General features: G+C 37.9%; 1 protein-coding gene across 1 annotated transcript in view; it reads left to right on the plus strand.

Annotated features, from left to right (window-relative positions):
* Positions 1-2,603, plus strand: part of LOC144956529 (gamma-tubulin complex component 5-like) — a 48,393-nt gene extending 45,790 nt beyond the window's left edge. The window contains exon 26 of the mRNA XM_078887087.1: positions 1,499-2,603. Within this exon, the coding sequence (XP_078743213.1) occupies positions 1,499-1,557 (59 nt within the window). The 3' untranslated portion in view covers positions 1,558-2,603. The remainder of the gene's footprint in view (positions 1-1,498) is intronic.
* Positions 2,604-23,400: the final 20,797 nt, after the last annotated feature.

Below are 23,400 nucleotides of genomic sequence, written 5' to 3' on the forward strand. Positions count from 1 at the left end.
CTGGAGAAATAATGGATTTTTTAAAGTAAGTTTTGTTTCTAAATCGCCTCTGAAATTGTCCAAATTAATGCCTTTAATGTTTCTGGTTGATGTGGTGGTGGTTTCTTGGCATGGTTTTGAAACGTCAAGATTGAAAGAAATGAGGGAGTGGTCCGAAAAGGGGAGATAATCGACGGTGGCGTTGGTTTTTTGGAACTCTGAATTTTCTACAATTACCCAATCTAAAATATGACCAGCAGAGTGGGTTGGCGTTGTTACGATCTGGCACATGTTGTTCTCCGATAGTGACTCGTGCAATTTAGCGGTGTCTGTGACGTTGTCGAAGTGAAAATTAAATTCGCCGAGTATAATTGAATGGCCAGGACGCGTGTGTTGCAAAGTTAACATCTCGTTGATTTCCTTCCTAACATCAGGTAATTTTATTTTGTTTTTCTTGTTTGCTGGCGGTCGGTAGATGCAGTTGAAGTTGTATCTTGTATTCTGGAGGGATAATCTAAGATCAATGGCCTCCATTGTTTTGCAGCGCATTTCGAGGATTTCCACATGTTTTGATAATTTTGTTTTATAAAATACGCCAATGCCACCCCCTCGCTGATCTTTCCTTGGATACGATCTAAATTGGTACCCTGGGGGTATCATAGCTTTTTCAACTGGGTCGTCTCCAGACTGTGAGAGCCATGTCTCTACTATAAATAGTATGTCGAAGTTCTTCTCCGTTAATAAATCGTTTAATTCTTCGGTTTTGTTACGGCAGGACTGTGCATTGAGAAGACCAATAACAATGTTATTGTTGTCGTTTGTGAAACTGTTTGTGGTCGATACAGTTACAAGTGTTGGTGGTGGACGGGGGTTTGTGTGGGGGCGGGGTGGACAACGAGTTGTTACCATTGAGATGTTATGTTGTTTCCGTTTGCCTCCCCGAGGCCTGTTCTTATTAATATTATTGTAAAAAATCGGATCACTTGAGTTAAAAATCACAGCTGGAATGTGACGTTTACGTTTACCGCCTCGAGGCATGTTGTAAAAATCAGATGTTGAATAAAAGTGTTCACAATTATTAAAATAATGATGGTGGTAAATCACGGCTAAAAATAAGGTGAACAATGTTCGTAAGAAAGCGGCGGCCATTAAGTGACTGTGTAAAAATCTTTTAAAACTTACAGTTTCCATGATAAAATACAGAATTATACAGTAGTCCTTTCTTAAGAATTGATAAAAACTATACAATAAGAAACAGTATGTTTTAACGAGTACAAGGAAGTAAAATGTCCAGGTATCAATATGTAGAAATCACAAAACAATTGAAATACACCAGAGCACACGACACGTCTTGCCTGTTAGGCATGTTTACAATAATATATTTTGAGTGCATTTAGTAGAAATTGGGCAATACTATAGCTCATATTCTCTATTTTCTTTAATATTGCCATGAATGAGGATCATTTGTCTTTAAATTCATTGATGTGTTGAAAACTGATGTTAATTTATTATTTTGCAGTGGAATCCCTGGCCGTCTCCCTGACTTCCATGCAACAACAACCATCTCTTTACAGCTGAGAACATTGAGGGACAACATTGGATCCATCTAGGACTTACTATTGTTAAGGACGCCCACATCTTCCCTCCATGGGTTTCTTCCAAAGTCGGTTTATTTTTTGTTTTAATGGAAACCGTTTTAAGGAGAATTATCAAAGTTTGCTGACAATGGTAGGTGGATGATTGAGTCTTGTTAATCGGTGACCTATTGTTTTTTTTTTTAGCTGGATATTGTCTTTCTAAACACTTTGATTTTACTGAAATGAAACATGCAGGATGCTCACGTTTTCCAGCATACCTCGAGTCATTGTTTGGACAGCAGTGTAAAAAAAAAAAAACGATATTGAGCATGACTTTATCTGAATCAAGGTCACCGATACAATAAACGGATGCAGAAATTAGACCTGCATGCGAGTCCCCACAAATTGGAACTTTTTCACTGACAGGTATGGATAACAGTGAAGATAAATAAAATATTTGGACAATATAATTCTGAATATTATTAATGAATTTGGGAGTACAAGGTGAATACTGTCTGTTATGGGTGGGTTCTGGAGTATAGAAAGAATTTTGATTGTTGTAGATTAGCTGAGAGAACGAGATTTATTTCTACTGTTGGAATTTGATTGCAAAATGCAAAAAATATTTAACTCTGGAGAGTTAAAACTATGAATTCGGTTTAAGGAGTTTGGCTGTCGAATTATCATTGTGGGTCCGGTTTAAGGAATTCAACTTTAGGCTACTCTTCATAAATTCGATTTTATTTGGTATTACAATTACAGTTTCAAATAGTCACTACTCTGACAGGTTTGGAAGTACATAGGATTCACTTGCAAAGCTCATTGAATTCTTGAATGATTTTAACACGCAAGACGAAAAAGTCAATGGGCATATATATCGTTATCAAATTAAAATTTATGGTAATTTACCTTCTCCAAAAAAACAAGAAATCTCTTAATTAAAAGTCAAAGAGTAAAAAACAGATTGTTGGATGAAAATATACCCTCACTTGTAATGTTCAATGCAGTCTTTGGTGTTTGGAGTTTTAATAGTAATAACAATAAAAATAATAATAATAATAATAATAATAATAATAAAAATAATAATAAAAAATAATGATAATGATAATGATGATAATAATAATAATAATAATAATAATAATAATAATAATGATCATGATATGATGATGATATAATAATAATAATAATAATAATAATAATAAAATAATAATAATAAAATAATAATAATAATAATAATATAATAATAATAATAAATAATAATAATAAATAATAGTGTTCTTTTGTAGCGCTAAATGCTGAAGCCTCAAAGCGCTTTACTTGTCAAACCACAAACACACTCGTACCGAGCCAAACATACATACGCAAACAATCGCACACACTAACTATGCAAGTTTTACAAAATGAAATTGACATTCAACAAAATGGAATCAAAAAATAAAACGTATAATTTACTCAAGAAAAAGCCTAAGATAAAAATTTCTGGAAAAGATGAGTCTTTAGATTTTTCTTTAAATTTTCTACGCTGCCCGAGAGCCTTACTGACAGGGGAAGCGAGTTCCAAAGGTAGGTCTGCTTTATGAAAAGATCTATCGCTGAAATTAGTAAGTTGTGTTTTTGGCACTTTTATTAGCTGGATCTCCGATGATCTAAGCTGGCTAATTGGGGAGTAGGGGACCACAAGTTCTTGAATGTAGCTCGAAGATTGGGAATTTAGTGCGTTGAAAGAAAAAGACAATTTTGTATTCGATTCTGGCTCGAACGGGCAGCCAGTGTAGTGTTCTGAGCATAGTTTACCAAAAAAAAAAAAATTAATAAAAAAATTGAGTACAGGTAATCCTCCTTATAATATCCATGGTAAACATTTGGAAGTGCTTCCTTATATGTCCATGTTTGATTCAGTTGTCCCTCCTTTGATTATGTTGCCAGATATTCCTTGTCAATCCATGATTTTACCCATGTCTTCCAGTTTTTGAAAAATAATCCTTCCTTCAAAAAATTCCTGGTGTTTATCATAAATATCTTCAGTCTTTGATGAAAAATCTGGTGGTGTATATCAAGTAAATGTCCTACAGAGTTGAAAGAAAATATCCTTCACTTGCAATGGCCTGAGTGTTTTGGAGGTTTAACCCCCCCCCCAAACACACACACACACACACAGACACACACACACACACACACAAAAGTATTTAAAAATGCATACATATCGTCATCCAGGTTGAATTTCATGGCAGACATTTGTAAGTCACAAATCCAGTTTCACCTTGTAAAGGTCATGCTTTGAGTGGAGCTTACCAATCGCTTAGCTCCTGTTTAGACTATAGAGAGCTATGTTATGTGCTATTTATCATTATCTACATGGACATTGAAAGTGTCCAAATGTTCTATTGTGTACGTTGTGTGATGGTGGTGATGGTGAGTTGTCTGCCTTTATATGCAGCAATTACTCTCCTGATAAAATCAGGACTTTCCCCATTTGGCAATCTGGGGGTAAGTTAAAAAAAAAAAATTAATGAAAAGGTTGGACAACCAGGTCTGATATTTAAGATTTGAACTTAAACGTGACTGGTTTGCCATATCTATACGTTTTTAGCAATCTGGGGGAAAGTAAAAAAAATTATTAAAAAAGTTGGACAACCAGGTCTGATATTTAAGATTTGAACTTAGACGTGACTGGTTTGCCATATCTATACACTTTTTAGGACTGGCTTGCTTTACACTTACACTCTAGGTTTCAATCTAGGTTATATTTTATAGTAGTCCAAACATACTGCGCCATTTTGAGCCATGATAGTGGCGTTCTGAGCATAGTTTACATTAAAAAAAAAATAATAAAAAAATTGCGTACATGTCATCATCTAGATTAAACTCTACGGTCAACATTTGGAAGTAAACAAAGCCTGTTTCTCCTTATATGTTCATGTTTGATTCAGTTGTCCCTCCTTTGATTATGTGGCCAGATATTCCTTGTCATCCATGATTTTACCCATGACTTCCAGTTTTTGAAAAATAATCCTTCCTTCCTTCAAAAAATTCCTGGTGTTTGTCATAAATATCTTCAGTCGTTGATGAAAAAATCTTGTGGTGTATATCAAGTAAATGTCCTACAGAGTTGAAAGAAAATATCCTTCACTTGCAATGGCCTGAGTGTTTTGGAGGTTTAACCCCCCCCCCCCCCAAACCACAGTCACACACACACACACACACACACACACACACACACACACACACACACAAAAGTATTTAAAAATGCATACATATCGTCATCCAGGTTGAATTTCATGGCAGACATTTGTAAGCCACAAATCCAGTTTCCCCTTGCAAAGGTCATGCTTTGAGTGGAGCTTACCAATCGCTTAGCGCATGTTTAGACTATAGAGAGCTATGTTATGTGCTATTTATCATTATCTACATGGACATTGAAAGTGTCCAAATGTGCTGTTTGTGTACGTTGTATGATGGTGGTGATGGTGAGTTGTCTGCCTTTATATGCAGCAATTACTCTCCTGATAAAATCAGGACTTTCCCAATTTGGCAATCTGGGGAAAGTAAAAAAAAAAAGTTGGACATCCAGATCTGATATTTAAGATTTGAACTTAAACGTGACTGGTTTGCCATATCTATACGTTTTTAGCAATCTGGGGGAAAGTAAAAAAAATAAAAAATTAATAAAAAAGTTTGGACAACCAGGTCTGATATTTAAGATTTGAACTTAGACGTGACTGGTTTGCCATATCTATAAACTTTCTGGGACCGCTTTGCCTTACACTATACAGTTTCAATCTAGGTTATATTTTATAATAGTCCAAACATACTGCCATTTTGAGCCATGATAGTGGCGTTCTGAGCATAGTTTACATTAAAAAAAAATAATAAAAAAATTGCGTACATGTCATCCCCTTGATTAAACTCTAAGGTAAACATTTGGAAGTAAACAAATCCTGTTTCTCCTTATATGTTCATGTTTGATTCAGTTGTCCCTCCTTTGATTATGTGGCCAGATATTCCTTGTCATCCATGATTTTACCCATGTCTTCCAGTTTTTGAAAAATAATCCTTCCTTCTTTTAAAAAATTCCTTGTGTTTATCATAAATATCTTCAGTCTTTGATGAAAAAATCTTGTGGTGTATATCAAGTAAATGTCCTACAGAGTTGAAAGAAAATATCCTTCACTTGCAATGGCCTGAGTGTTTTGGAGGTTTAACCCCCCCCCCCCAAACACACAGTCACACACACACACACACACACACACACACACACACACACACACACACACACACAAAAGTATTTAAAAATGCATACATATCGTCATCCAGGTTGAATTTCATGGCAGACATTTGTAAGCCACAAATCCAGTTTCCCCTTGCAAAGGTCATGCTTTGAGTGGAGCTTACCAATCGCTTAGCGCCTGTTTAGACTATAGAGAGCTATGTTATGTGCTATTTATCATTATCTACATGGACATTGAAAGTGTCCAAATGTGCTGTTTGTGTACGTTGTGTGATGGTGGTGATGGTGAGTTGTCTGCCTTTATATGCAGCAATTACTCTCCTGACTGATAAAATCAGGACTTTCCCCATTTGGCAATCTGGGGAAAGTATAAAAAATGAAAATTATGAAAGTTGGACATCGGTCTGATATTAAGATTGATTAAACGTGAGTTTGCCATATCTAACGTCTTAAGCAATCTGGGAAAGTATAAAAAAATTAATGAAAAGTTGGACATCCAGGTCTGATATTTAAGATTTGAACATAAACGTGACTGATTTGCCATATCTATACGTCTTAAGCAATCTGGGGGAAAGTAAAAAAAAAAAAAAAAAAGTTGGACATCCAGATCGGATATTTAAGATTTGAACTGAGACGTGACTGGTTTGCCATATCTATAAACTTTCTGGGACCGCTTTGCCTTACACTATACAGTTTCAATCTAGGTTATATTTTATAATAGTCCAAACATACTGCCATTTTGAGCCATGATGTTGGCGTTCTGAGCATAGTTTACATTAAAAAAAATAATTAAAAAATTGCGTACATGTCATCATCTAGATTAAACTCTACGGTCAACATTTGGAAGTAAACAAAGCCTGTTTCTCCTTATATGTTCATGTTTGATTCAGTTGTCCCTCCTTTGATTATGTGGCCAGATATTCCTTGTCATCCATGATTTTACCCATGTCTTCCAGTTTTTGAAAAATAATCCTTCCTTCCTTCAAAAAATTCCTGGTGTTTATCATAAATATCTTCAGTCTTTGATGAAAAAATCTTGTGGTGTATATCAAGTAAATGTCCTACAGAGTTGAAAGAAAATATCCTTCACTTGCAATGTCCTGAGTGTTTTGGAGGTTTAACCCCCCCCCCCCTCCCCCAAACACAGTCCACACACACACACACACACACACACACACACACACACACACACACACAAAGTATTTAAAAATGCGTACATATCGTCATCCAGGTTGAATTTCATGGCAGACATTTGTAAGTCACAAATCCAGTTTCCCCTTGCAAAGGTCATGCTTTGAGTGGAGCTTACCAATCGCTTAGCTCCTGTTTAGACTATAGAGAGCTATGTTATGTGCTATTTATCATTATCTACATGGACATTGAAAGTGTCCACATGTTCTATTGTGTACGTTGTGTGATGGTGGTGATGGTGAGCTGTCTGCCTTTATATGTAGCAATTACTCTCCTGATAAAACCAGGACTTTCCCAATTTGGCAATCTGGGGAAAGTATAAAAAAAAATTAATGAAAAAGTTGGACATCCAGGTCTGATATTTAAGATTTGAACATAAACGCGACTGATTTGCCATATCTATACGTCTTAAGCAATCTGGGGGAAAGTAAAAAACAAAAAAAAACAAAACAAAGTTGGACATCCAGGTCGGATATTTAAGATTTGAACTTAGACGTGACTGGTTTACCATATCTATAAACTTTCTGGGACCGCTTTGCCTTACACTATACAGTTTCAATCTAGGTTATATTTTATAATAGTCCAAACATACTGCCATTTTGAGCCATGATGTTGGCGTTCTGAGCATAGTTTACATTTTAAAAAAATAATTAAAAAATTGCGTACATGTCATCATCTAGATTAAACTCTACGGTCAACATTTGGAAGTAAACAAAGCCTGTTTCTCCTTATATGTTCATGTTTGATTCAGTTGTCCCTCCTTTGATTATGTGGCCAGATATTCCTTGTCATCCATGATTTTACCCATGTCTTCCAGTTTTTGAAAAATAATCCTTCCTTCCTTCAAAAAATTCCTGGTGTTTATCATAAATATCTTCAGTCTTTGATGAAAAAATCTTGTGGTGTATATCAAGTAAATGTCCTACAGAGTTGAAAGAAAATATCCTTCACTTGCAATGTCCTGAGTGTTTTGGAGGTTTAACCCCCCCCCCTCCCCCCAAACACAGTCACACACACACACACACACACACACACACACACACACACACACACAAAAGTATTTAAAAATGCGTACATATCGTCATCCAGGTTGAATTTCATGGCAGACATTTGTAAGTCACAAATCCAGTTTCCCCTTGCAAAGGTCATGCTTTGAGTGGAGCTTACCAATCGCTTAGCTCCTGTTTAGACTATAGGAGCTATGTTATGTGCTATTTATCATTATCTACATGGACATTGAAAGTGTCCACATGTTCTATTGTGTACGTTGTGTGATGGTGGTGATGGTGAGCTGTCTGCCTTTATATGCAGCAATTACTCTCCTGATAAAACCAGGACTTTCCCAATTTGGCAATCTGGGGAAAGTATAAAAAAAAATTAATGAAAATGTTGGACATCCAGGTCTGATATTTAAGATTTGAACATAAACGCGACTGATTTGCCATATCTATACGTCTTCAGCAATCTGGGGGAAAGTAAAAAACAAAAAAAAAAACAAAACAAAGTTGGACATCCAGGTCGGATATTTAAGATTTGAACTTAGACGTGACTGGTTTACCATATCTATAAACTTTCTGGGACCGCTTTGCCTTACACTATACAGTTTCAATCTAGGTTATATTTTATAATAGTCCAAACATACTGCCATTTTGAGCCATGATAGTGGCGTTCTGAGCATAGTTTACACACAAAAAAAGAAGAAAAAAAAATAATTGCATACATGTCATCTAGATTGAACTCCATGGTAAACATTTGGAAGTGCCTCCTTATATGTCCATGTTTGATTCAGTTGTCCCTCCTTTGAACATGTGGCCAGATATTCCTTGTCAATCCATGATTTTACCCATGTCTTCCAGTTTTTGAAAAATAATCCTTCCTTCTTTTAAAAAATTCCTGGTGTTTATCATAAATATCTTCAGTCGTTGATGAAAAAAATCTTGTGGTGTATATCAAGTAAATGTCCTACAGAGTTGAAAGAAAATATCCTTCACTTGCAATGGCCTGAGTGTTTTGGAGGTTTAACCCCCCCCCCAAACACACACACACACACACAGACACACACACACACACACAAAAGTATTTATAAATGCATACATATCGTCATCCAGGTTGAATTTCATGGCAGACATTTGTAAGTCACAAATCCAGTTTCCCCTTGCAAAGGTCATGCTTTGAGTGGAGCTTACCAATCGCTTAGCTCCTGTTTAGACTATAGAGCTATGTCATGTGCTATTTATCATTATCTACATGGACATTGAAAGTGTCCACATGTTCCATTGTGTACGTTGTGTGATGGTGGTGATGGTGAGTTGTCTGCCTTTATATGCAGCAATTACTCTCCTGACTGATAAAATCAGGACTTTCCCCATTTGGCAATCTGGGGAAAGTATAAAAAATGAAAAGTTTATGAAAAGGTTGGACATCCTGGTCTGATATTTAAGATTTGAACTTAAACGTGACTGGTTTGCCATATCTATACGTCTTAAGCAATCTGGGGGAAAGTAAAAAAAAAAAAAATTAAAATAATATTAAAAATTAAATAATTAATTAAATTAAATATTTTATGATATTAAAATAATAAGTTAATTTAATTTTAAATAATTAAAAAGTTTGGACAATCAGGTCTGATACTTAAGATTTGAACTTGTATAGATGTGGCAAACCCGTCACGTATTAGGACTGGTTTGCCTACACGATACAGTTTCAATCTAGGTTATATTTTATAATAGTCCAAACATACTACCATTTTGAGCCATGATGTTGGCATGCATTTGGGTGTCCTGTTTTAGCTTTTCTAAAAGTTGGCGGCTGTACAAGGTTTGGTATATTTGTAAAAACATATATCCTGAGGCATCCTGGTCATCTTTTAAGGATGGCCCTCCATAGTGGGCAGGGAGGTACATACTGTCTTCTATCCCCTTATATCTGTTTTCCAACATGCTTTCTGTTTTTGTCTTGGAATGAGATTGCTTGGTTTTGTCCTGGCCCTGGCCAGATGCCCTGGCTGGGAGGGAAACAGTTGAATGTATAGTTAGTTTTGGGAGATGATATTTTTTTCATTGTAAATCATCTCTCTGTTATGCAATGTATTATGCTTTCTTTATATTATATATGATTTGTCAAACATTTGAGTGTGTTCCTCTTAGCGGGGACCTGTGCTTGTGTCTGGATGAGACTTTTAGTGATCTCAAACTAAGTACTTTGATAGAGTGCTTTTGGAATCTACACCTGTTTCTTATTTGAACCAATTCCCCTTTGTCTTCCCTTTTCTTGGATGCTTTATTGTAATTCTAGAACTTTTTACTATCCCATTTTCTGGGTGGGGATCCTGACCTCCCATAGTGGGCAGGGAGGTACATGCTGTGTCTTCTATCCCCCCGTACCTGTTTTCCAATTGTTTCCTGTCGTTGTCTTGGAATGAGATTACTTAGTTTTGTCCTGACCCTGGCCGGAGTTCCTTGGCTGGGAGGGAAACAGTCGAATGTATAGTTATAGTTTTGGGAGATGATATTTTTTTCCTTGTAAATCATCTCTCTGTTTTGCATTGTATTATGTTTAGTTTACATATTATATTATATGATTTGTAAACATTTGAGTGTATTTCTCTTAGTTGGGACCTGTGCTTGTGTCTGGATGAGACTTTTAGGTGATCTCAAACCAAGTACTTTGACGGTGTGCTCTTGGAATCTACATCTGTTCCCTATTTGAACCAATTCCCCTTTGTCTCACCTTTTCTTTTGTGCTTTAATTGTAATTCTAGAACTTTTTACTATCCCATTTTCTTCCTTTTTACTGGCGCTGATATGACCTTAATGTGTTGCAAGCGCTGTAAAACCCTTAAAAAACCAAAAAAACCAACAAAACTATCCCATTTTCTTCCTTTTTACTGGCGCTGATATGACCTTAATGTGTTGCAAGCGCCGTAAAACCCTTAAAAACAAAAACAAGGATGGCCCTCATCACCTGAATCATATTGTCGAGGAAAACAACAGTCATACATGTCTTCTTGACCACCAGTTAACGTCAAAATAGTCAATCACAGGCTGTGGAAAAACGTTTGAAATTTCATTTTTCACAGCCAAAATTTCTTGTCAGACTCTTGTGTTCACTTGATTCATGAAAGTCTAGACCTGTTTTGGTGACTGAAGTCACCCTCAGATGTAAGCTTTGGTGTTTTGGACTGCAGCTGGTGAAATATGAAACTGCCAAAGGTTGAAGGGAACACCAGGGAATATAAAACCTACAGCTGCAATCTGTCATGTCTTTGTCAACCATAAAAATCTTTATAACTCGGGTTAAATTGTTGAGCAAAGACATGAAGGCTTTTGTTCCATGATCCTGCCATTCATTGACATAAATGCATGGAAAACCGGTATGTCACGACTTCTCTATATAAAGGATCATGACGGTAAGAAGATATGATGATTAACATTTGTACAATCTAATACAAAACATTTTGGAAAGGCAATCTAACTTTCCCTCATTGATTTAGTTTGAAATGAAAAATACACAAAAGTCCCCGTCCGTTCAATCTTATATATATATAAAAAATATAAATGGATTCACTCACTTATATGGCCGAAACACATTTTTCTGTGGCTTCCATCCACGTCTTCAGTTGACATACAATGTCCGTAGAAAGATTCCATTTTGGGATCATTGTTATTATTCTTGTATCTTTACTTCTTTCTGGTCATCTTTTTAGGATGCCCCTCAACCCCCGAGTCTTTTTCGTCGATAAAAACAGCAGAGACATGTCCATGTCATGAGTCTTCTCTGATCAGAATATAAATTGAAAGTCTAGACCAGTTTTGGTGACTGAAGTCACCCTATGCTGACTTTTTAGGTGTTTTGAATGACATGGTGAAATATGAAACTGCCAAAGGTTGAAGGGAACACCAGGGAATATAAAACATACAGCTGTAATCTCAGTCATGTCTTTGTCAACCATAAAATTCTTTATCACACGGGTTAAATTGTTGAGCAAAGACATGAAGGCTTTTGTTCCATGGTCCTGCCATTCATTGACATAAATGCATGGAAAAACGGTATGTCATGACTTTTCTATATAAAGGATCATGACGGTAAGAAGATATGATGATTAACATTTGTACAATCTAATACAAAACATTTTGGAAAGGCAATCAAATTTTCCCTCATTGATTTAGTTTGAAATGATAAATACACAAAAGTCCCCATCCGTTAAATCTGCTACCGTGTATATTTTCTGACACATCATGATGCATCTGGTCATCTTTTTAGGATGCCCCTCGACGCCCGAGTCTTTTTCGTCAATAAAAACAGCAGAGCCATGTCCATGTCATCAGTCTCCTCTGATCAGAATATAATATATTGAATTTGAATGAAAGCTTCGATTTTATTACAAGAACAGGAAGCACAAATTAACATTTTTGAAAGTATCTTCACTTCCTTCAAAGTCAAAATTTTAAATTTTAATTTGTGCTTCCTTACAAAGGAGCATACTATTTCCTGCCAACCAATGTTTATTCATAGTAACAACACCACTACCACATTAACTCATTCATCTGTAGTGTTTAATTCATCCTGTTTTGTTGATAAAGAGGAAAACCGAAACGTTCATTTGATCTGTTCTTGTACTAAAATTGAAGCTTACATTCAATTACATATTATTTATTTCTTCGAGCAGCAACATTTACATTTCTGATCAGAATATAAATTGAACGTCTGAAAAAGAAAGGTAACATGAAAATAAACAAACAGAATTAAAACAATGTATGACAATTGACCCCCACCCCCTACGTTACCTTACAAATTTCCAAGCCAATAATGAAAAAAAAAGTGGCAATCAAAAGTTCTATTGAAACTCATGAGTTGTGGCTGTGGCCTCATGTGACAATTGAACCCCCCTCCTTCCCTCCCCTTCCCACTCACAATTTCCTAAACAGTAATGATGAAAAAATGGGGATAATCAAACATTCCATTGAGAAACACGAACAGTGACCCTGGTCTCGTGTGCGACAGTTGGACACTAAAAAATGTTTTTGCCCAAATGTAATGTTCTAGTTTTGATTTAACTGCATCTACTTTCTACACTTGACGCTCCACGAATAGCCTTGGGAACGTTGTCCATATCTGAGGACCAAGTGTTATAATCAATCTAATAAAGTAAGAAATTTGATGTTTTTATTTCCTCGGAGTTTAGTGTGGTCAGATGAAGACCAAAGAATTTTAGATGTATAGACATTTCTAAGGTGATAAACCATTAAAGTTAAAGCATTTAAATAGGATAAGGACGATTTTTTATTAAGCATTTTCTTTTACTGGTAACCAATGTAATTCAAACAGAATGGGCATTGAATGTTCAAATCTTTTGTTTTGTAATTGTAGAGGAGCACCACCTCAAAATGGGCAAAATATTTGTTCACGAAATCATTGTATGGATGTTCAACACTTGACCATGAAAAAAAAAAAATCAATTTTTCGTTTTGCCCCATTTAGGCCTATGGGGGAAACCCCAATTGTAGTGTACTTAAACACACACCCTCCCCAAACAGTCATACATGTTATCATCCCAATTGATTTTGTAATAGTCCATCACTTCATAAACACAAGGTGTCCAAATCAATAGTTAAAGGTGAAATAATCGCACCGTCACACATTCTCTCTTCTTCCAGGGTTGTTGGGAGAATATATCCTCCATGTCCTCTTCACCCCGTGTGGTCTCCGGGGTCCCTCAACTGAGAGGGAAAAAAATTGAGCCACCGTAAGCTCATGCGTGTCGTAGAAGGCGACTAAAAGAGCCTTTCTGGTTTGGTGGTAACCAACGAAAAATCACCCGACTGGTGAGAACAAACCTGGAGAGACATAGTGGCTCCACAGACCCCCATATCCCAGCCCTTTACAATAATGGCTTCATTCTCCCAATTTGTTATTTTTCTTGTCCTGGCAATTATCCCCAAACTTTTTCTCCCCCCAAATCCCAAGAACGTAGCAATTTAAAGATGTTTTGAGGAATGACGGTTTAAGTTTAAAGAGCAAGGGAATGCGATGGCATAGCACAAATCCCACCCCCTTTTACCATATTTGAGCTATGATTTCCATTCCATACCCCATTTCCCCAATGATTCCAAATTTCCCTTCCTTATCAAAATTGAGTTGCCAGAACAGAGAGAGAGAGAGAGAGAGAACCGAGGAAAACAAGCTTTCTTAAATGTCTATCCCCCAGTATCTCTATACCCTGTACCGTTGAAATAGGTTCAACGAGGAGATAGTCCTTTCCAAATCCTGCACAGCAAGCACCTTTCTGCTGAGGGTGCGCAGTTCTGAGAGGACCCCGATAAGGAGGAGCTATTGATCCTGGAGGCTGAGGGGGGGGGGGGGTTCACCTTGCGAGGTGTTTCTACCCCAACACTCCTCTTTGGCTTGACGCTTCTCTAAAGACGGGTGGGTAGCCTACCTTGTAGATGGCCCGAGCTACCCAACGCAGAGATGCCAAATCTATTTTTTGGCACTCCCCTCCATTTAGGCAAAGAGATTGGAAGGACTAGATTTAAAACATATCTAGTTCCTGTCCCCCATGAAATTCCTTTTTAATCACGGTTTGTCATCTCTGAATCAGCAGTCTTTGTGCAACGCAAAGATTAGGGTCAATCCGAAAGAAAGGCCTGGAGGCGGGACGTCCCCCAACTCCACCCCTTAGTCCTTTTTTTTTCCTCCAAAGGACCACGGAAGGACAAGAGGAGGCCAGACTTGAGGAGTATAGCTTCGGTGAGTGCCTTACCCCCCAAGTGTGGGACTGAGCCGTGCTAGTGGACACAATATAGCCGGGTTGAATCAAAACTTGAATGTACAGAATTAGAACAGATAAGGTCACAACATTATGATAATAATAATAGAGACTTGAAGTCTCTGTTCCAGTCGGTCGATCCGCTTACAATTTTAAAGTATCTGCAGGAATGTGAACTCCTGCAGAAATTGTAAATAGATATTTTTACAAAACAAACATGTAACTATTATGACTTTATAAAGATTTTATTAAAACAGTACACGTTTTGAGCAGCTATGGCCCCTCAAGGCCGATAAAAATTAATAAAAGACAGAAATGGGCGCTTAAATGACCTAAATAGTGTCGAAAGCGCCGTTAAACACCTAAAAACAAACAAACAAAACAAAAACACGTACACTACACGGATAGGACACTAGAAGAAAAATTTCGCAAGCACCCAAAAATGACACCACCATTAGGTTGCAGAATAAAAAAAGACATCGCAGACATCAGTCGAGATAGGATACATCCATACGTCCAGGCAAAGACACCACCATGGTCCAGACATAGACCAAACATAAATTTGGACCTAACAAAACTGGAAAAATCACAAACAGACCCACATATTTACAAACAGACACTAAAAGCAATATTACAAACATACAAAAACTATACTCACATCTTCACGGATGGTTCAAAGAGCGCAGATGCAGTAGGATGTGCCTATCACTCATCGGAAGGCACAGGATCACTTCACCTGGATAGAAATGTTTCGATCTTTACAGCGGAATCGAGAGCAATCCTAAATGCTCTCCGTTTGGCTGAGAGATCGAATAAAAACAAATTCTTGATCTTGTCTGACTCGCTGTCCGTACTTAAGGGGATCTCAAATTTTTATTGCACCGATCTCTGGGTACCTAGTCATGTGGGTATCCAGGGGAAAAGACAGAAACGGGCGCTTAAATGACCTAAATAGTGTCGAAAGCGCCGTTAAACACCTAAAAACAAACAAACTACCTCCCATAGTGGGCAGGGACGTACTTACTGTGTCTTCTATCCCCCTATATCTGTTTTCCAACATGCTTTCTGTCTTTGTCTTGGAATGAGATTACTTGGTTTTGTCCTGGTCCTGATGTTATACGAGTATAATAATTATTTAGTTTTGAAAATTTGTTTTTCCCCCTGTAAATCTTCTACTTCTAGCTGTTACAACTTTGAAAATTTTTTTTCCCTGTAAATCTTCTGTTACTGATGTTATATAATAATTATTTAGTTTTGAAAATGTATGGTTTTTTTTCCCTTCTGTAAATCTTCCCACTTTTACTGTTATTAATAGTAATAATCATTTAGTTTTGAAAATTGTATATTTTACACTGTGTAAGCATTTGGATTTAGCCTTCATAGTGGGACACTTTGCTTGTGGCTGGATAGGATGTCAACATTTGTACATGGATGTGTATTGCTCATGGAATCTTCTTAAAGTTTGTGAGATGATATTTTTTCCCCTCATAAATGATCTCTGTGTTATGTATTGTTGTTATATTTTGATATCTATTGTTATAAGTTATATTTTGATATCTATTGTTATAAGTTTTATTTTGAATGCATAATGTAAGCTTTTAAGTGTGGGATCCTGTGTTTGTTCCTGGATGAGACCTTTACCTTTACGGATGTTCTATGTCGGACACGACGTTGGAGATCATGGTTCGCCAGTTCTCTCTCTCATCTGCGAGTTTCGCACATTGATTTATGGGACTTCCTACGTACGCTGCGACATTTCCAAGCCAGCTTGTCCTTCGTCCTCGACCACGCTTGCCTTCTATCTTTCCCTTTGCAATGGTCTTCTGTAGTGAGTCGTGCCTTCTGATGTGGCCGAAATATCGGGTTATCCTCTTTCTAATAGTTGAAATGATCGTTGTTGATGTTATTCCTCAAACTGAGAACACCGATAGTTTGTGCTTGGAATCGACATCTGTTCCCTGTTTGAACCAGTTCCCCTAGCTTACTATTTCTGGGGTACTTTTAATTGTAATTCTAAAATTTATTTTTTACTATCCCACTTTCTTCCTTTTTACTGGTACTGAAATATGTTGCAAGTGCCGTAGAACCTTTCAAAAACAAAAAACAAAAAGGAAGTAGCCATACTCATGTGCTTGTTATTTGGGCGATTTCTTTCTATTATTTTACAATATTTAATACTTATTGTTTCAATTGTTTATTTTAAAGTATTTAATTCTTATTTATTTAAAAAATATATTAAACTTTTATAATGATTAATATTAGTTGTTGTTATTATTTGAGAAAAAAAAACACACACAAAATTTTGCTTTTATATAGCACAATATCCACTAAATGTGCTCAAAGCGCTTTACTGAGTGGGGTCTTTGATCTCCCATGGTGGTTATGCTGTCTCTTCTGGGTGGGGTTCCTGACCTCCCATAGTGGGCAGGGAGGTACATATAATGTCTTCTATCCCCTTATATCTGTTTTCCAGCATGCTTTCTGACTTTGTCTTGCAATGAGATTACTTGGTTTTGTCCTGGCCGGAGTCCTAGCTGGGAGGGAAACAGTCAAATGCATAGTTATTGTTTTGGGAGATGATATTTTTTTCCTTGTAAATCATCTCTCTGATAATGTCAGTGATACGTATTATGTTTGTTATTTTGAATGTATTCCTCTTTTAGCGGGATCTTGTGCTGGTGTTCGGGGGAGACTCAAACTAAGTACACTGATAGTGTGCTCTTGGAATCTACATCTGTTCCCTATTTTAACCACTCCCGTTTGTCTTACTTTTTCCTCAAGTCCTTTTAATTGTACATCTAGAATCTTTTCACTATCCAATTTTCTTCTTTTTTACTGGCGCTGATATGACCTAAATGTGTTGCAAGCGCCGTAAAACGCTTAAAAACAAACAAACAAACAAACAGTGCTGCCTCTTCTATCCCCTGTATCTGTTTTCTGAGTTGCTTTCTTTGTCATGGAATGGGATTGCTTGGTATTGTCCTGGCCATGGTCGGAGTCAAATGTATATTTTTAGTTTTGGGAGATATTGTTTTTCCCTTGTAAATCATCTCTCTGTTGTGTACTATTGCATTTATTATTTTGTTATGAATATATACATATCGGTTTGTAAACATTTGAGTGTATTCCTCTTACTCTTCGTCGGGACCAGTGTTTGTGTCTGGATGAGACTTTGAGGCGATGTCAGATTAAGTACACTGATGGTGTGCTCTTAGAATCTACATCTCTTCCCTATTTCCTGGGTGGGGTTCCTGACCTCCCATAGTGGGCAGGGAAGTACTTATTGTGTCTTCTATCCCCCTATATCTGTTTTCCAACTTGCATTCTGTCTTTGTCTTGGAATGAGAGGGGAACAGTCAAATGCATAGTTATTGTTTTGGGAGATGATATTTTTTTTCCTTGTAAATCATCTCTCTGTTATGTATTATATTTGTTATAATTTATAATGTAAGCATTTGAGTGTATTCCTCTTAGTGGGGGCCCGTGCTTGTGTCCAGATGAGACTTATAGGTGTTCTCAAACTAAGTACATTGGTGGTATGCTCTTGGAATCTACATCGGATCCCTATTTGTTCTGTTTCCCTATGTCTTACTTTTTCTTGGGTGCTTTAATTGTAATTCTAGAACTTTTTACTATCCCATTTTCTTCCTTTTTACTGGCGCTGATACGACCTTAATGTGTTGCAAGCGCCGTCAAACTCTTAAAAACAAAACAAACATCAGACTAAGTACACTGATGGTGTGCTCTTGGAATCTACATCTGTTCCCTATTTCAGCCTTCTCTTTGACTTTTTCTTGTGTGCTTTGAAATTGTAAATCTAGAATCTTTCACCATCCCATTTTTCCCCTTTTAACTGGCACTGAAATGACCTAAATGTGTCGCAAGCGTCGTCAAACCCTTAAAAACAAACAGCACAACAGCAGCAACACTTGACAAGACGAGACATGATGCCTGTTAGGCAATAATACAATTATTTTTCAGACAAGAGACAACACTTAATGGCCTTTTGACTAATTAATTAAAACTAGGAATATAAAAATAATTGGCTCTAAATCTAGATTATATTTCATACCAACGTATTCTGTGTGTTGGGTGGTCCCGTTTTTAGCTCTTTGTAAAGTTGACAGTAATTTTTTTAAACAGGCAATATTCACGATATTGTTCCCAAGTGCTATAAAAGATGTCCTAAGCCTGCAGCAATATGTAGGACTAGACATGGCACAACTATTTATATTTTTTTTTGACGGACAGCGCTGTTATCGGCCAGGAACTCATTTACACCTGGGTACGGTGAGAGAATGAGAGTAAAGAGCCTTTTCCAAGGACTCGACTTTGCACTGCCCAGAGTTGGGCTTGGACCAGGGACGTGCTGGTTCTATTGTGAGCATCAACCACACACTAGACAACAAAACTGCATTAGATCAGGTCAATATCCATTGATTATATAAAGAAAAAAAAACAAAAGTGAGCTTTAATATAGCGCAATATCCACTAAACATGCTCACAGCGCTTTATAAAGGGTCCCTGACTGACAAACAGCAACACATAACATGTAGAATGAGACATGATGGCTGTTACTGTTAGGTGGTATTACAATGTTTTTCCAACAGAGAGCGCTGTTAACGGCCAGGTACTCATTTTACACCCGAGTACAGCGAGAGAATATAAGTAAAGTGTCTTTTCCAAGGACTCAAATATGCGCCAAAGAGGCTCGAACCCAGGTCTGTTTAATTCGAAAGAGAGACTCATACACACAAAGCCACCATCTCAATATAAAACTATACAATAAGTTACCGAGGATAAGTTGGTTCCAAACACGACAATACAAATACAAATACAATATTTGTTGGTGATCAGTGACAGTGACAGGCAAACACTGTCTCTATGATTTCAGGTGGCACTGTTGGATAAGGCACCTCACTAGTAGAGAATGAAAGTAGTCATGTGTTGTAGGCATAGCCCGACTATAACTATAATACACAAGTCGGCCATGGTTGTAGGTGTTAGTAGTATTATTGTGTGATAGACTAACTTAAACTATGTCGTTTGTGAAGTGTTCTAAAGTTGTCATATGATGTACAGTGCTACACAAGGTAATGTAAATGTAAATGTTGCTGCTCGAAGAAATAAATAATAATGTGAAATTGAATGTAAGCTTCAATTTGATTACAAAAACAGATGGTTTTGTTTATTCATCTTAACTACGCCACTAACACATCATCTCATTCATCTGTGGTGTTTCATTCATCCTGTTTTGTTGATAAAGAGGAAACCCGAAACGTTCATTTGATCTGTTTTTGTAATTAAATTGAAGCTTACATTCAATTTCACATTATTATTTAATGCTACACAAGAGAAACCTAGATATTGGATGCAGTCGATGTTGAGTATCTTGATCTTTGTTTGAAGCGGTCATATTTATTGTTGTCTGGATGGGGTTCCTGACCTCCCGTGGTGGCCAGGGAGGTCACTTACTGTATCTTCTATTCCACTATTATCTGTTTTCCAGTTGCTTTCTGTCTTTGTCTTTGAATGAGATTACATATTTTCGTCCTGACCCTGACCGGAGTTCCTTTGCTTGGAGAAATAGTCGAATGTATACTTATAGTTTTGGAAGATGATATTTTTTCCTTGTAAATCATCTCTCTGTTATGCAGTGTATTTTTTTTTGTACATATGGTTTGTAAACAATTGAATGTATTCCTCTTAGTATGGACCTGTGCTTGTGCCAAGATGAGACTTTTAGGCGACCTCAAACCATGGACAATGATAGTGTGCTCTTGGAATCTACATTTGTTTCCTATTTGAACCACCTCTCCTTTGTCTAACCTTTTCTTCGGTGCTTTAATTGTAGTTATAGAACTTTTTACTTGGACTGAAATCCCCTAAAAGTCTCATCCAGACACAAGCACAGGTCCCCACTAAGAGGGATACACTCAAACGTTTACAAATCTTATATAATATATAAACAAACCTTAATTCAGTGCATAACAGAGACGAGTTACAAGAGAAAAAAAATATCATCTCCCAAAACTAACTATACATTTGACTGGTTCAGTTTCCCTCTTAGCCATGGTAACAGGCACTTGAGGAACTGGAGTTTCTGTACACCAGCTCAGGGGTGAATATGGCTGAAGCCGAGGAGTTCTTCCCTCATTGCTTCACCAGCAGAGAGAAGGACGAAGCCAGACAACGGTTTTTTGATGCTTAATAAGCCTTATCGGACAATATATGCCAAGCTTTAAAAATACATGCCCGTTGAAGGGCAACCCGGCTTGAAATTTTTGAAGGATATAAGGATTTTCAGTCTAAAGAATATGCCTAGCAGTGTATGTGCATACACACTGCAATTCCTGGTTTTTGTCATATTCTTCAACATGAGTTGACTAGATATATTGAGAACGTATTGAGAAACTGGGGCCGTGTCGTGAGAGAGTCCGATACTGGAATCATTGATCTGACTCTTTTCTGGAAGTCTGTGGCAGGTCATGTTCCAGCTCTCGCTGCCTTGGCGTCCCCGTATGCCTTCTCAACATGCTCGTCAGCTGATGCTGAAGTTTTTCTTTATAAAATCTTGTTTTGTCTTCTAGAAGGCGTAGACTCACAGAAGACAACATGAATGACGGTTTAAGTTTAAAGAGAGCAAGGGAAGGCGATGGCATAGCACAAATCCCATCCCCTTTTACCATATTTGAGCTATGATTTCCATTCCATACCCCATTTCCCCAATGATTCCAAATTTCCCTTCCTTATCAAAATTGAGTTGCCAGGACAGAGAGAGAGAGAGAGAGAGAGAGAGAGAGAGAGAGAGAGAGAGAGAGAGAGAGAGAGAGAGAGAGAGAGAGGAGGAAAACAAGCATTCTTAACTGTCTTCTATCCCCCAGTATCTCCATACCCTGTACCGTTGAAATAGGTTCAACGAGGAGATATTCCTTTCCAAATCCTGCACAGCAGGCACCTTTCTGCTGAGGGTGCGCAGTTCCGAGAGGACCCGATAAGGAGGAGCTATTGATCCTGGAGGCTGAGGGGGGTTCACCTTGCGAGGTGTTTCTACCCCAACACTCCTCTTTGGCTTGACGCTTCTCTAAAGACGGGTGGGTAGCCTACCTTGTAGATGGCCCGAGCTACCCAACGCAGAGATGCCAAATCTATTTTTTGGCACTCCCCTCCATTTAGGCAAAGAGATTGGAAGGACTAGATTTAAAACATATCTAGTTGAAATTTCTTTCTAATCATGGTTTGTCATCTCTGAATCAGCAGTCAGTCTTTTTGCAACGCAAAGATTAGGGTCAATCCGAGAGAAAGGCCTGGAGGCGGGACGTCCCCCAACTCCACCCCTTGAGTCTTTTTTTTCCCCCCCCCAAGGACCATGGAAGGACAAGAGGATGCCAGACTTGAGGAGTATAGCTTCGGTGAGTGCCTTACCCCCCAAGTGTGGGACTGAGCCGTGCTAGTGGGCACAATATAGCCGGGTTGAATAAAAACTTATCAATATCATGGCCAAAAATAATAAAAACTCTCCCCTTAAAGCCCCACCCCAGACAGGAAAAAAAAAAGAAAAATAACAGGCCCGATGACTCTTGATGACTTACCAGGAATGGCAACCCCAAAATTCTCGCCGTTCCTGGTAATCCAACCGAATGAGGAAAATATAAAACTAAACACTTTGAGTATCTTCACCAGCAGCAAGGCACTCAAAGCAAATGGCGCTGGTACACCAAAGGCATTGAACAGGAACAACTCTGGCACTTTAATGATACAACAAGTGCAGGGTCGACAAGAGAGTGAGAACCTCTTGAAATGTACCAGATTCTCTGACATCCCAGTCACCGTTGAGGCTCACAGGAGCCTCAATAGGTCAAAAGGTGTCATAAGAAGCAGAGATCTGGTAGGCTGTTCTGAGCAGGATATGGTTGAGGAACTGGAGGGTGTTGTCGAAGCTCGGCGGGTTAGCATCCGCCGCGGCGACAGCACAATCCAGACCAACACCTGGATCCTGACTTTTGACAGCCCGAGACCCCCGTCGAGAATAAAAATTGAATACCTCGACTTGGAGGTTCGGCCTTACGTCCCGAACCCCATGAGACGTTTTAACTGCCACCGGTACTCTTCTAAAGATATACCGAACCCTTATTCGATCAAAATTGGACTACGCATCTTTTGTATACGGCTCTGCAAAACCATCCTACTTAGGCATGCTGGACCCAATTCATCATCAGGGACTGCGCTTGGCACTCGGGGCTTTCCGCACTTCTCCAGTGGCAAGCCTTTATGCTGAGGCCGATGAGCCACCTCTCCATCTCAGGAGGAAAAAACTGGCTCTCCAGTATGTTACTAAGGTCACATCGCTGCACGACAACCCAGCACACAAATACGTACACTACACGGATAGGACACTAGAAGAAAAATTTCGCAAGCACCCAAAAATGACACCACCATTAGGTTGTAGAATCAAAAAAGACATCGCAGACATGAACATCAGTCTAGACAGGATACATCCATACGTCCAGGCAAAGACACCACCATGGTCCATACATAGACCAAACATAAATTTGGATCTAACAAAACTCGAAAAATCACAAACAGATCCACATGTTTACAGACACTAAAAGCAATATTATAAACATACAAACATTATACTCACATCTTCACGGATG

This window comes from Berghia stephanieae, chromosome 11 (assembly GCF_034508935.2).
Source record: "Berghia stephanieae isolate SIO BIC M18660-M18661 chromosome 11, UCSD_Bste_1.3, whole genome shotgun sequence".
Taxonomy (NCBI): Eukaryota; Metazoa; Mollusca; class Gastropoda; order Nudibranchia; family Aeolidiidae; genus Berghia; species Berghia stephanieae.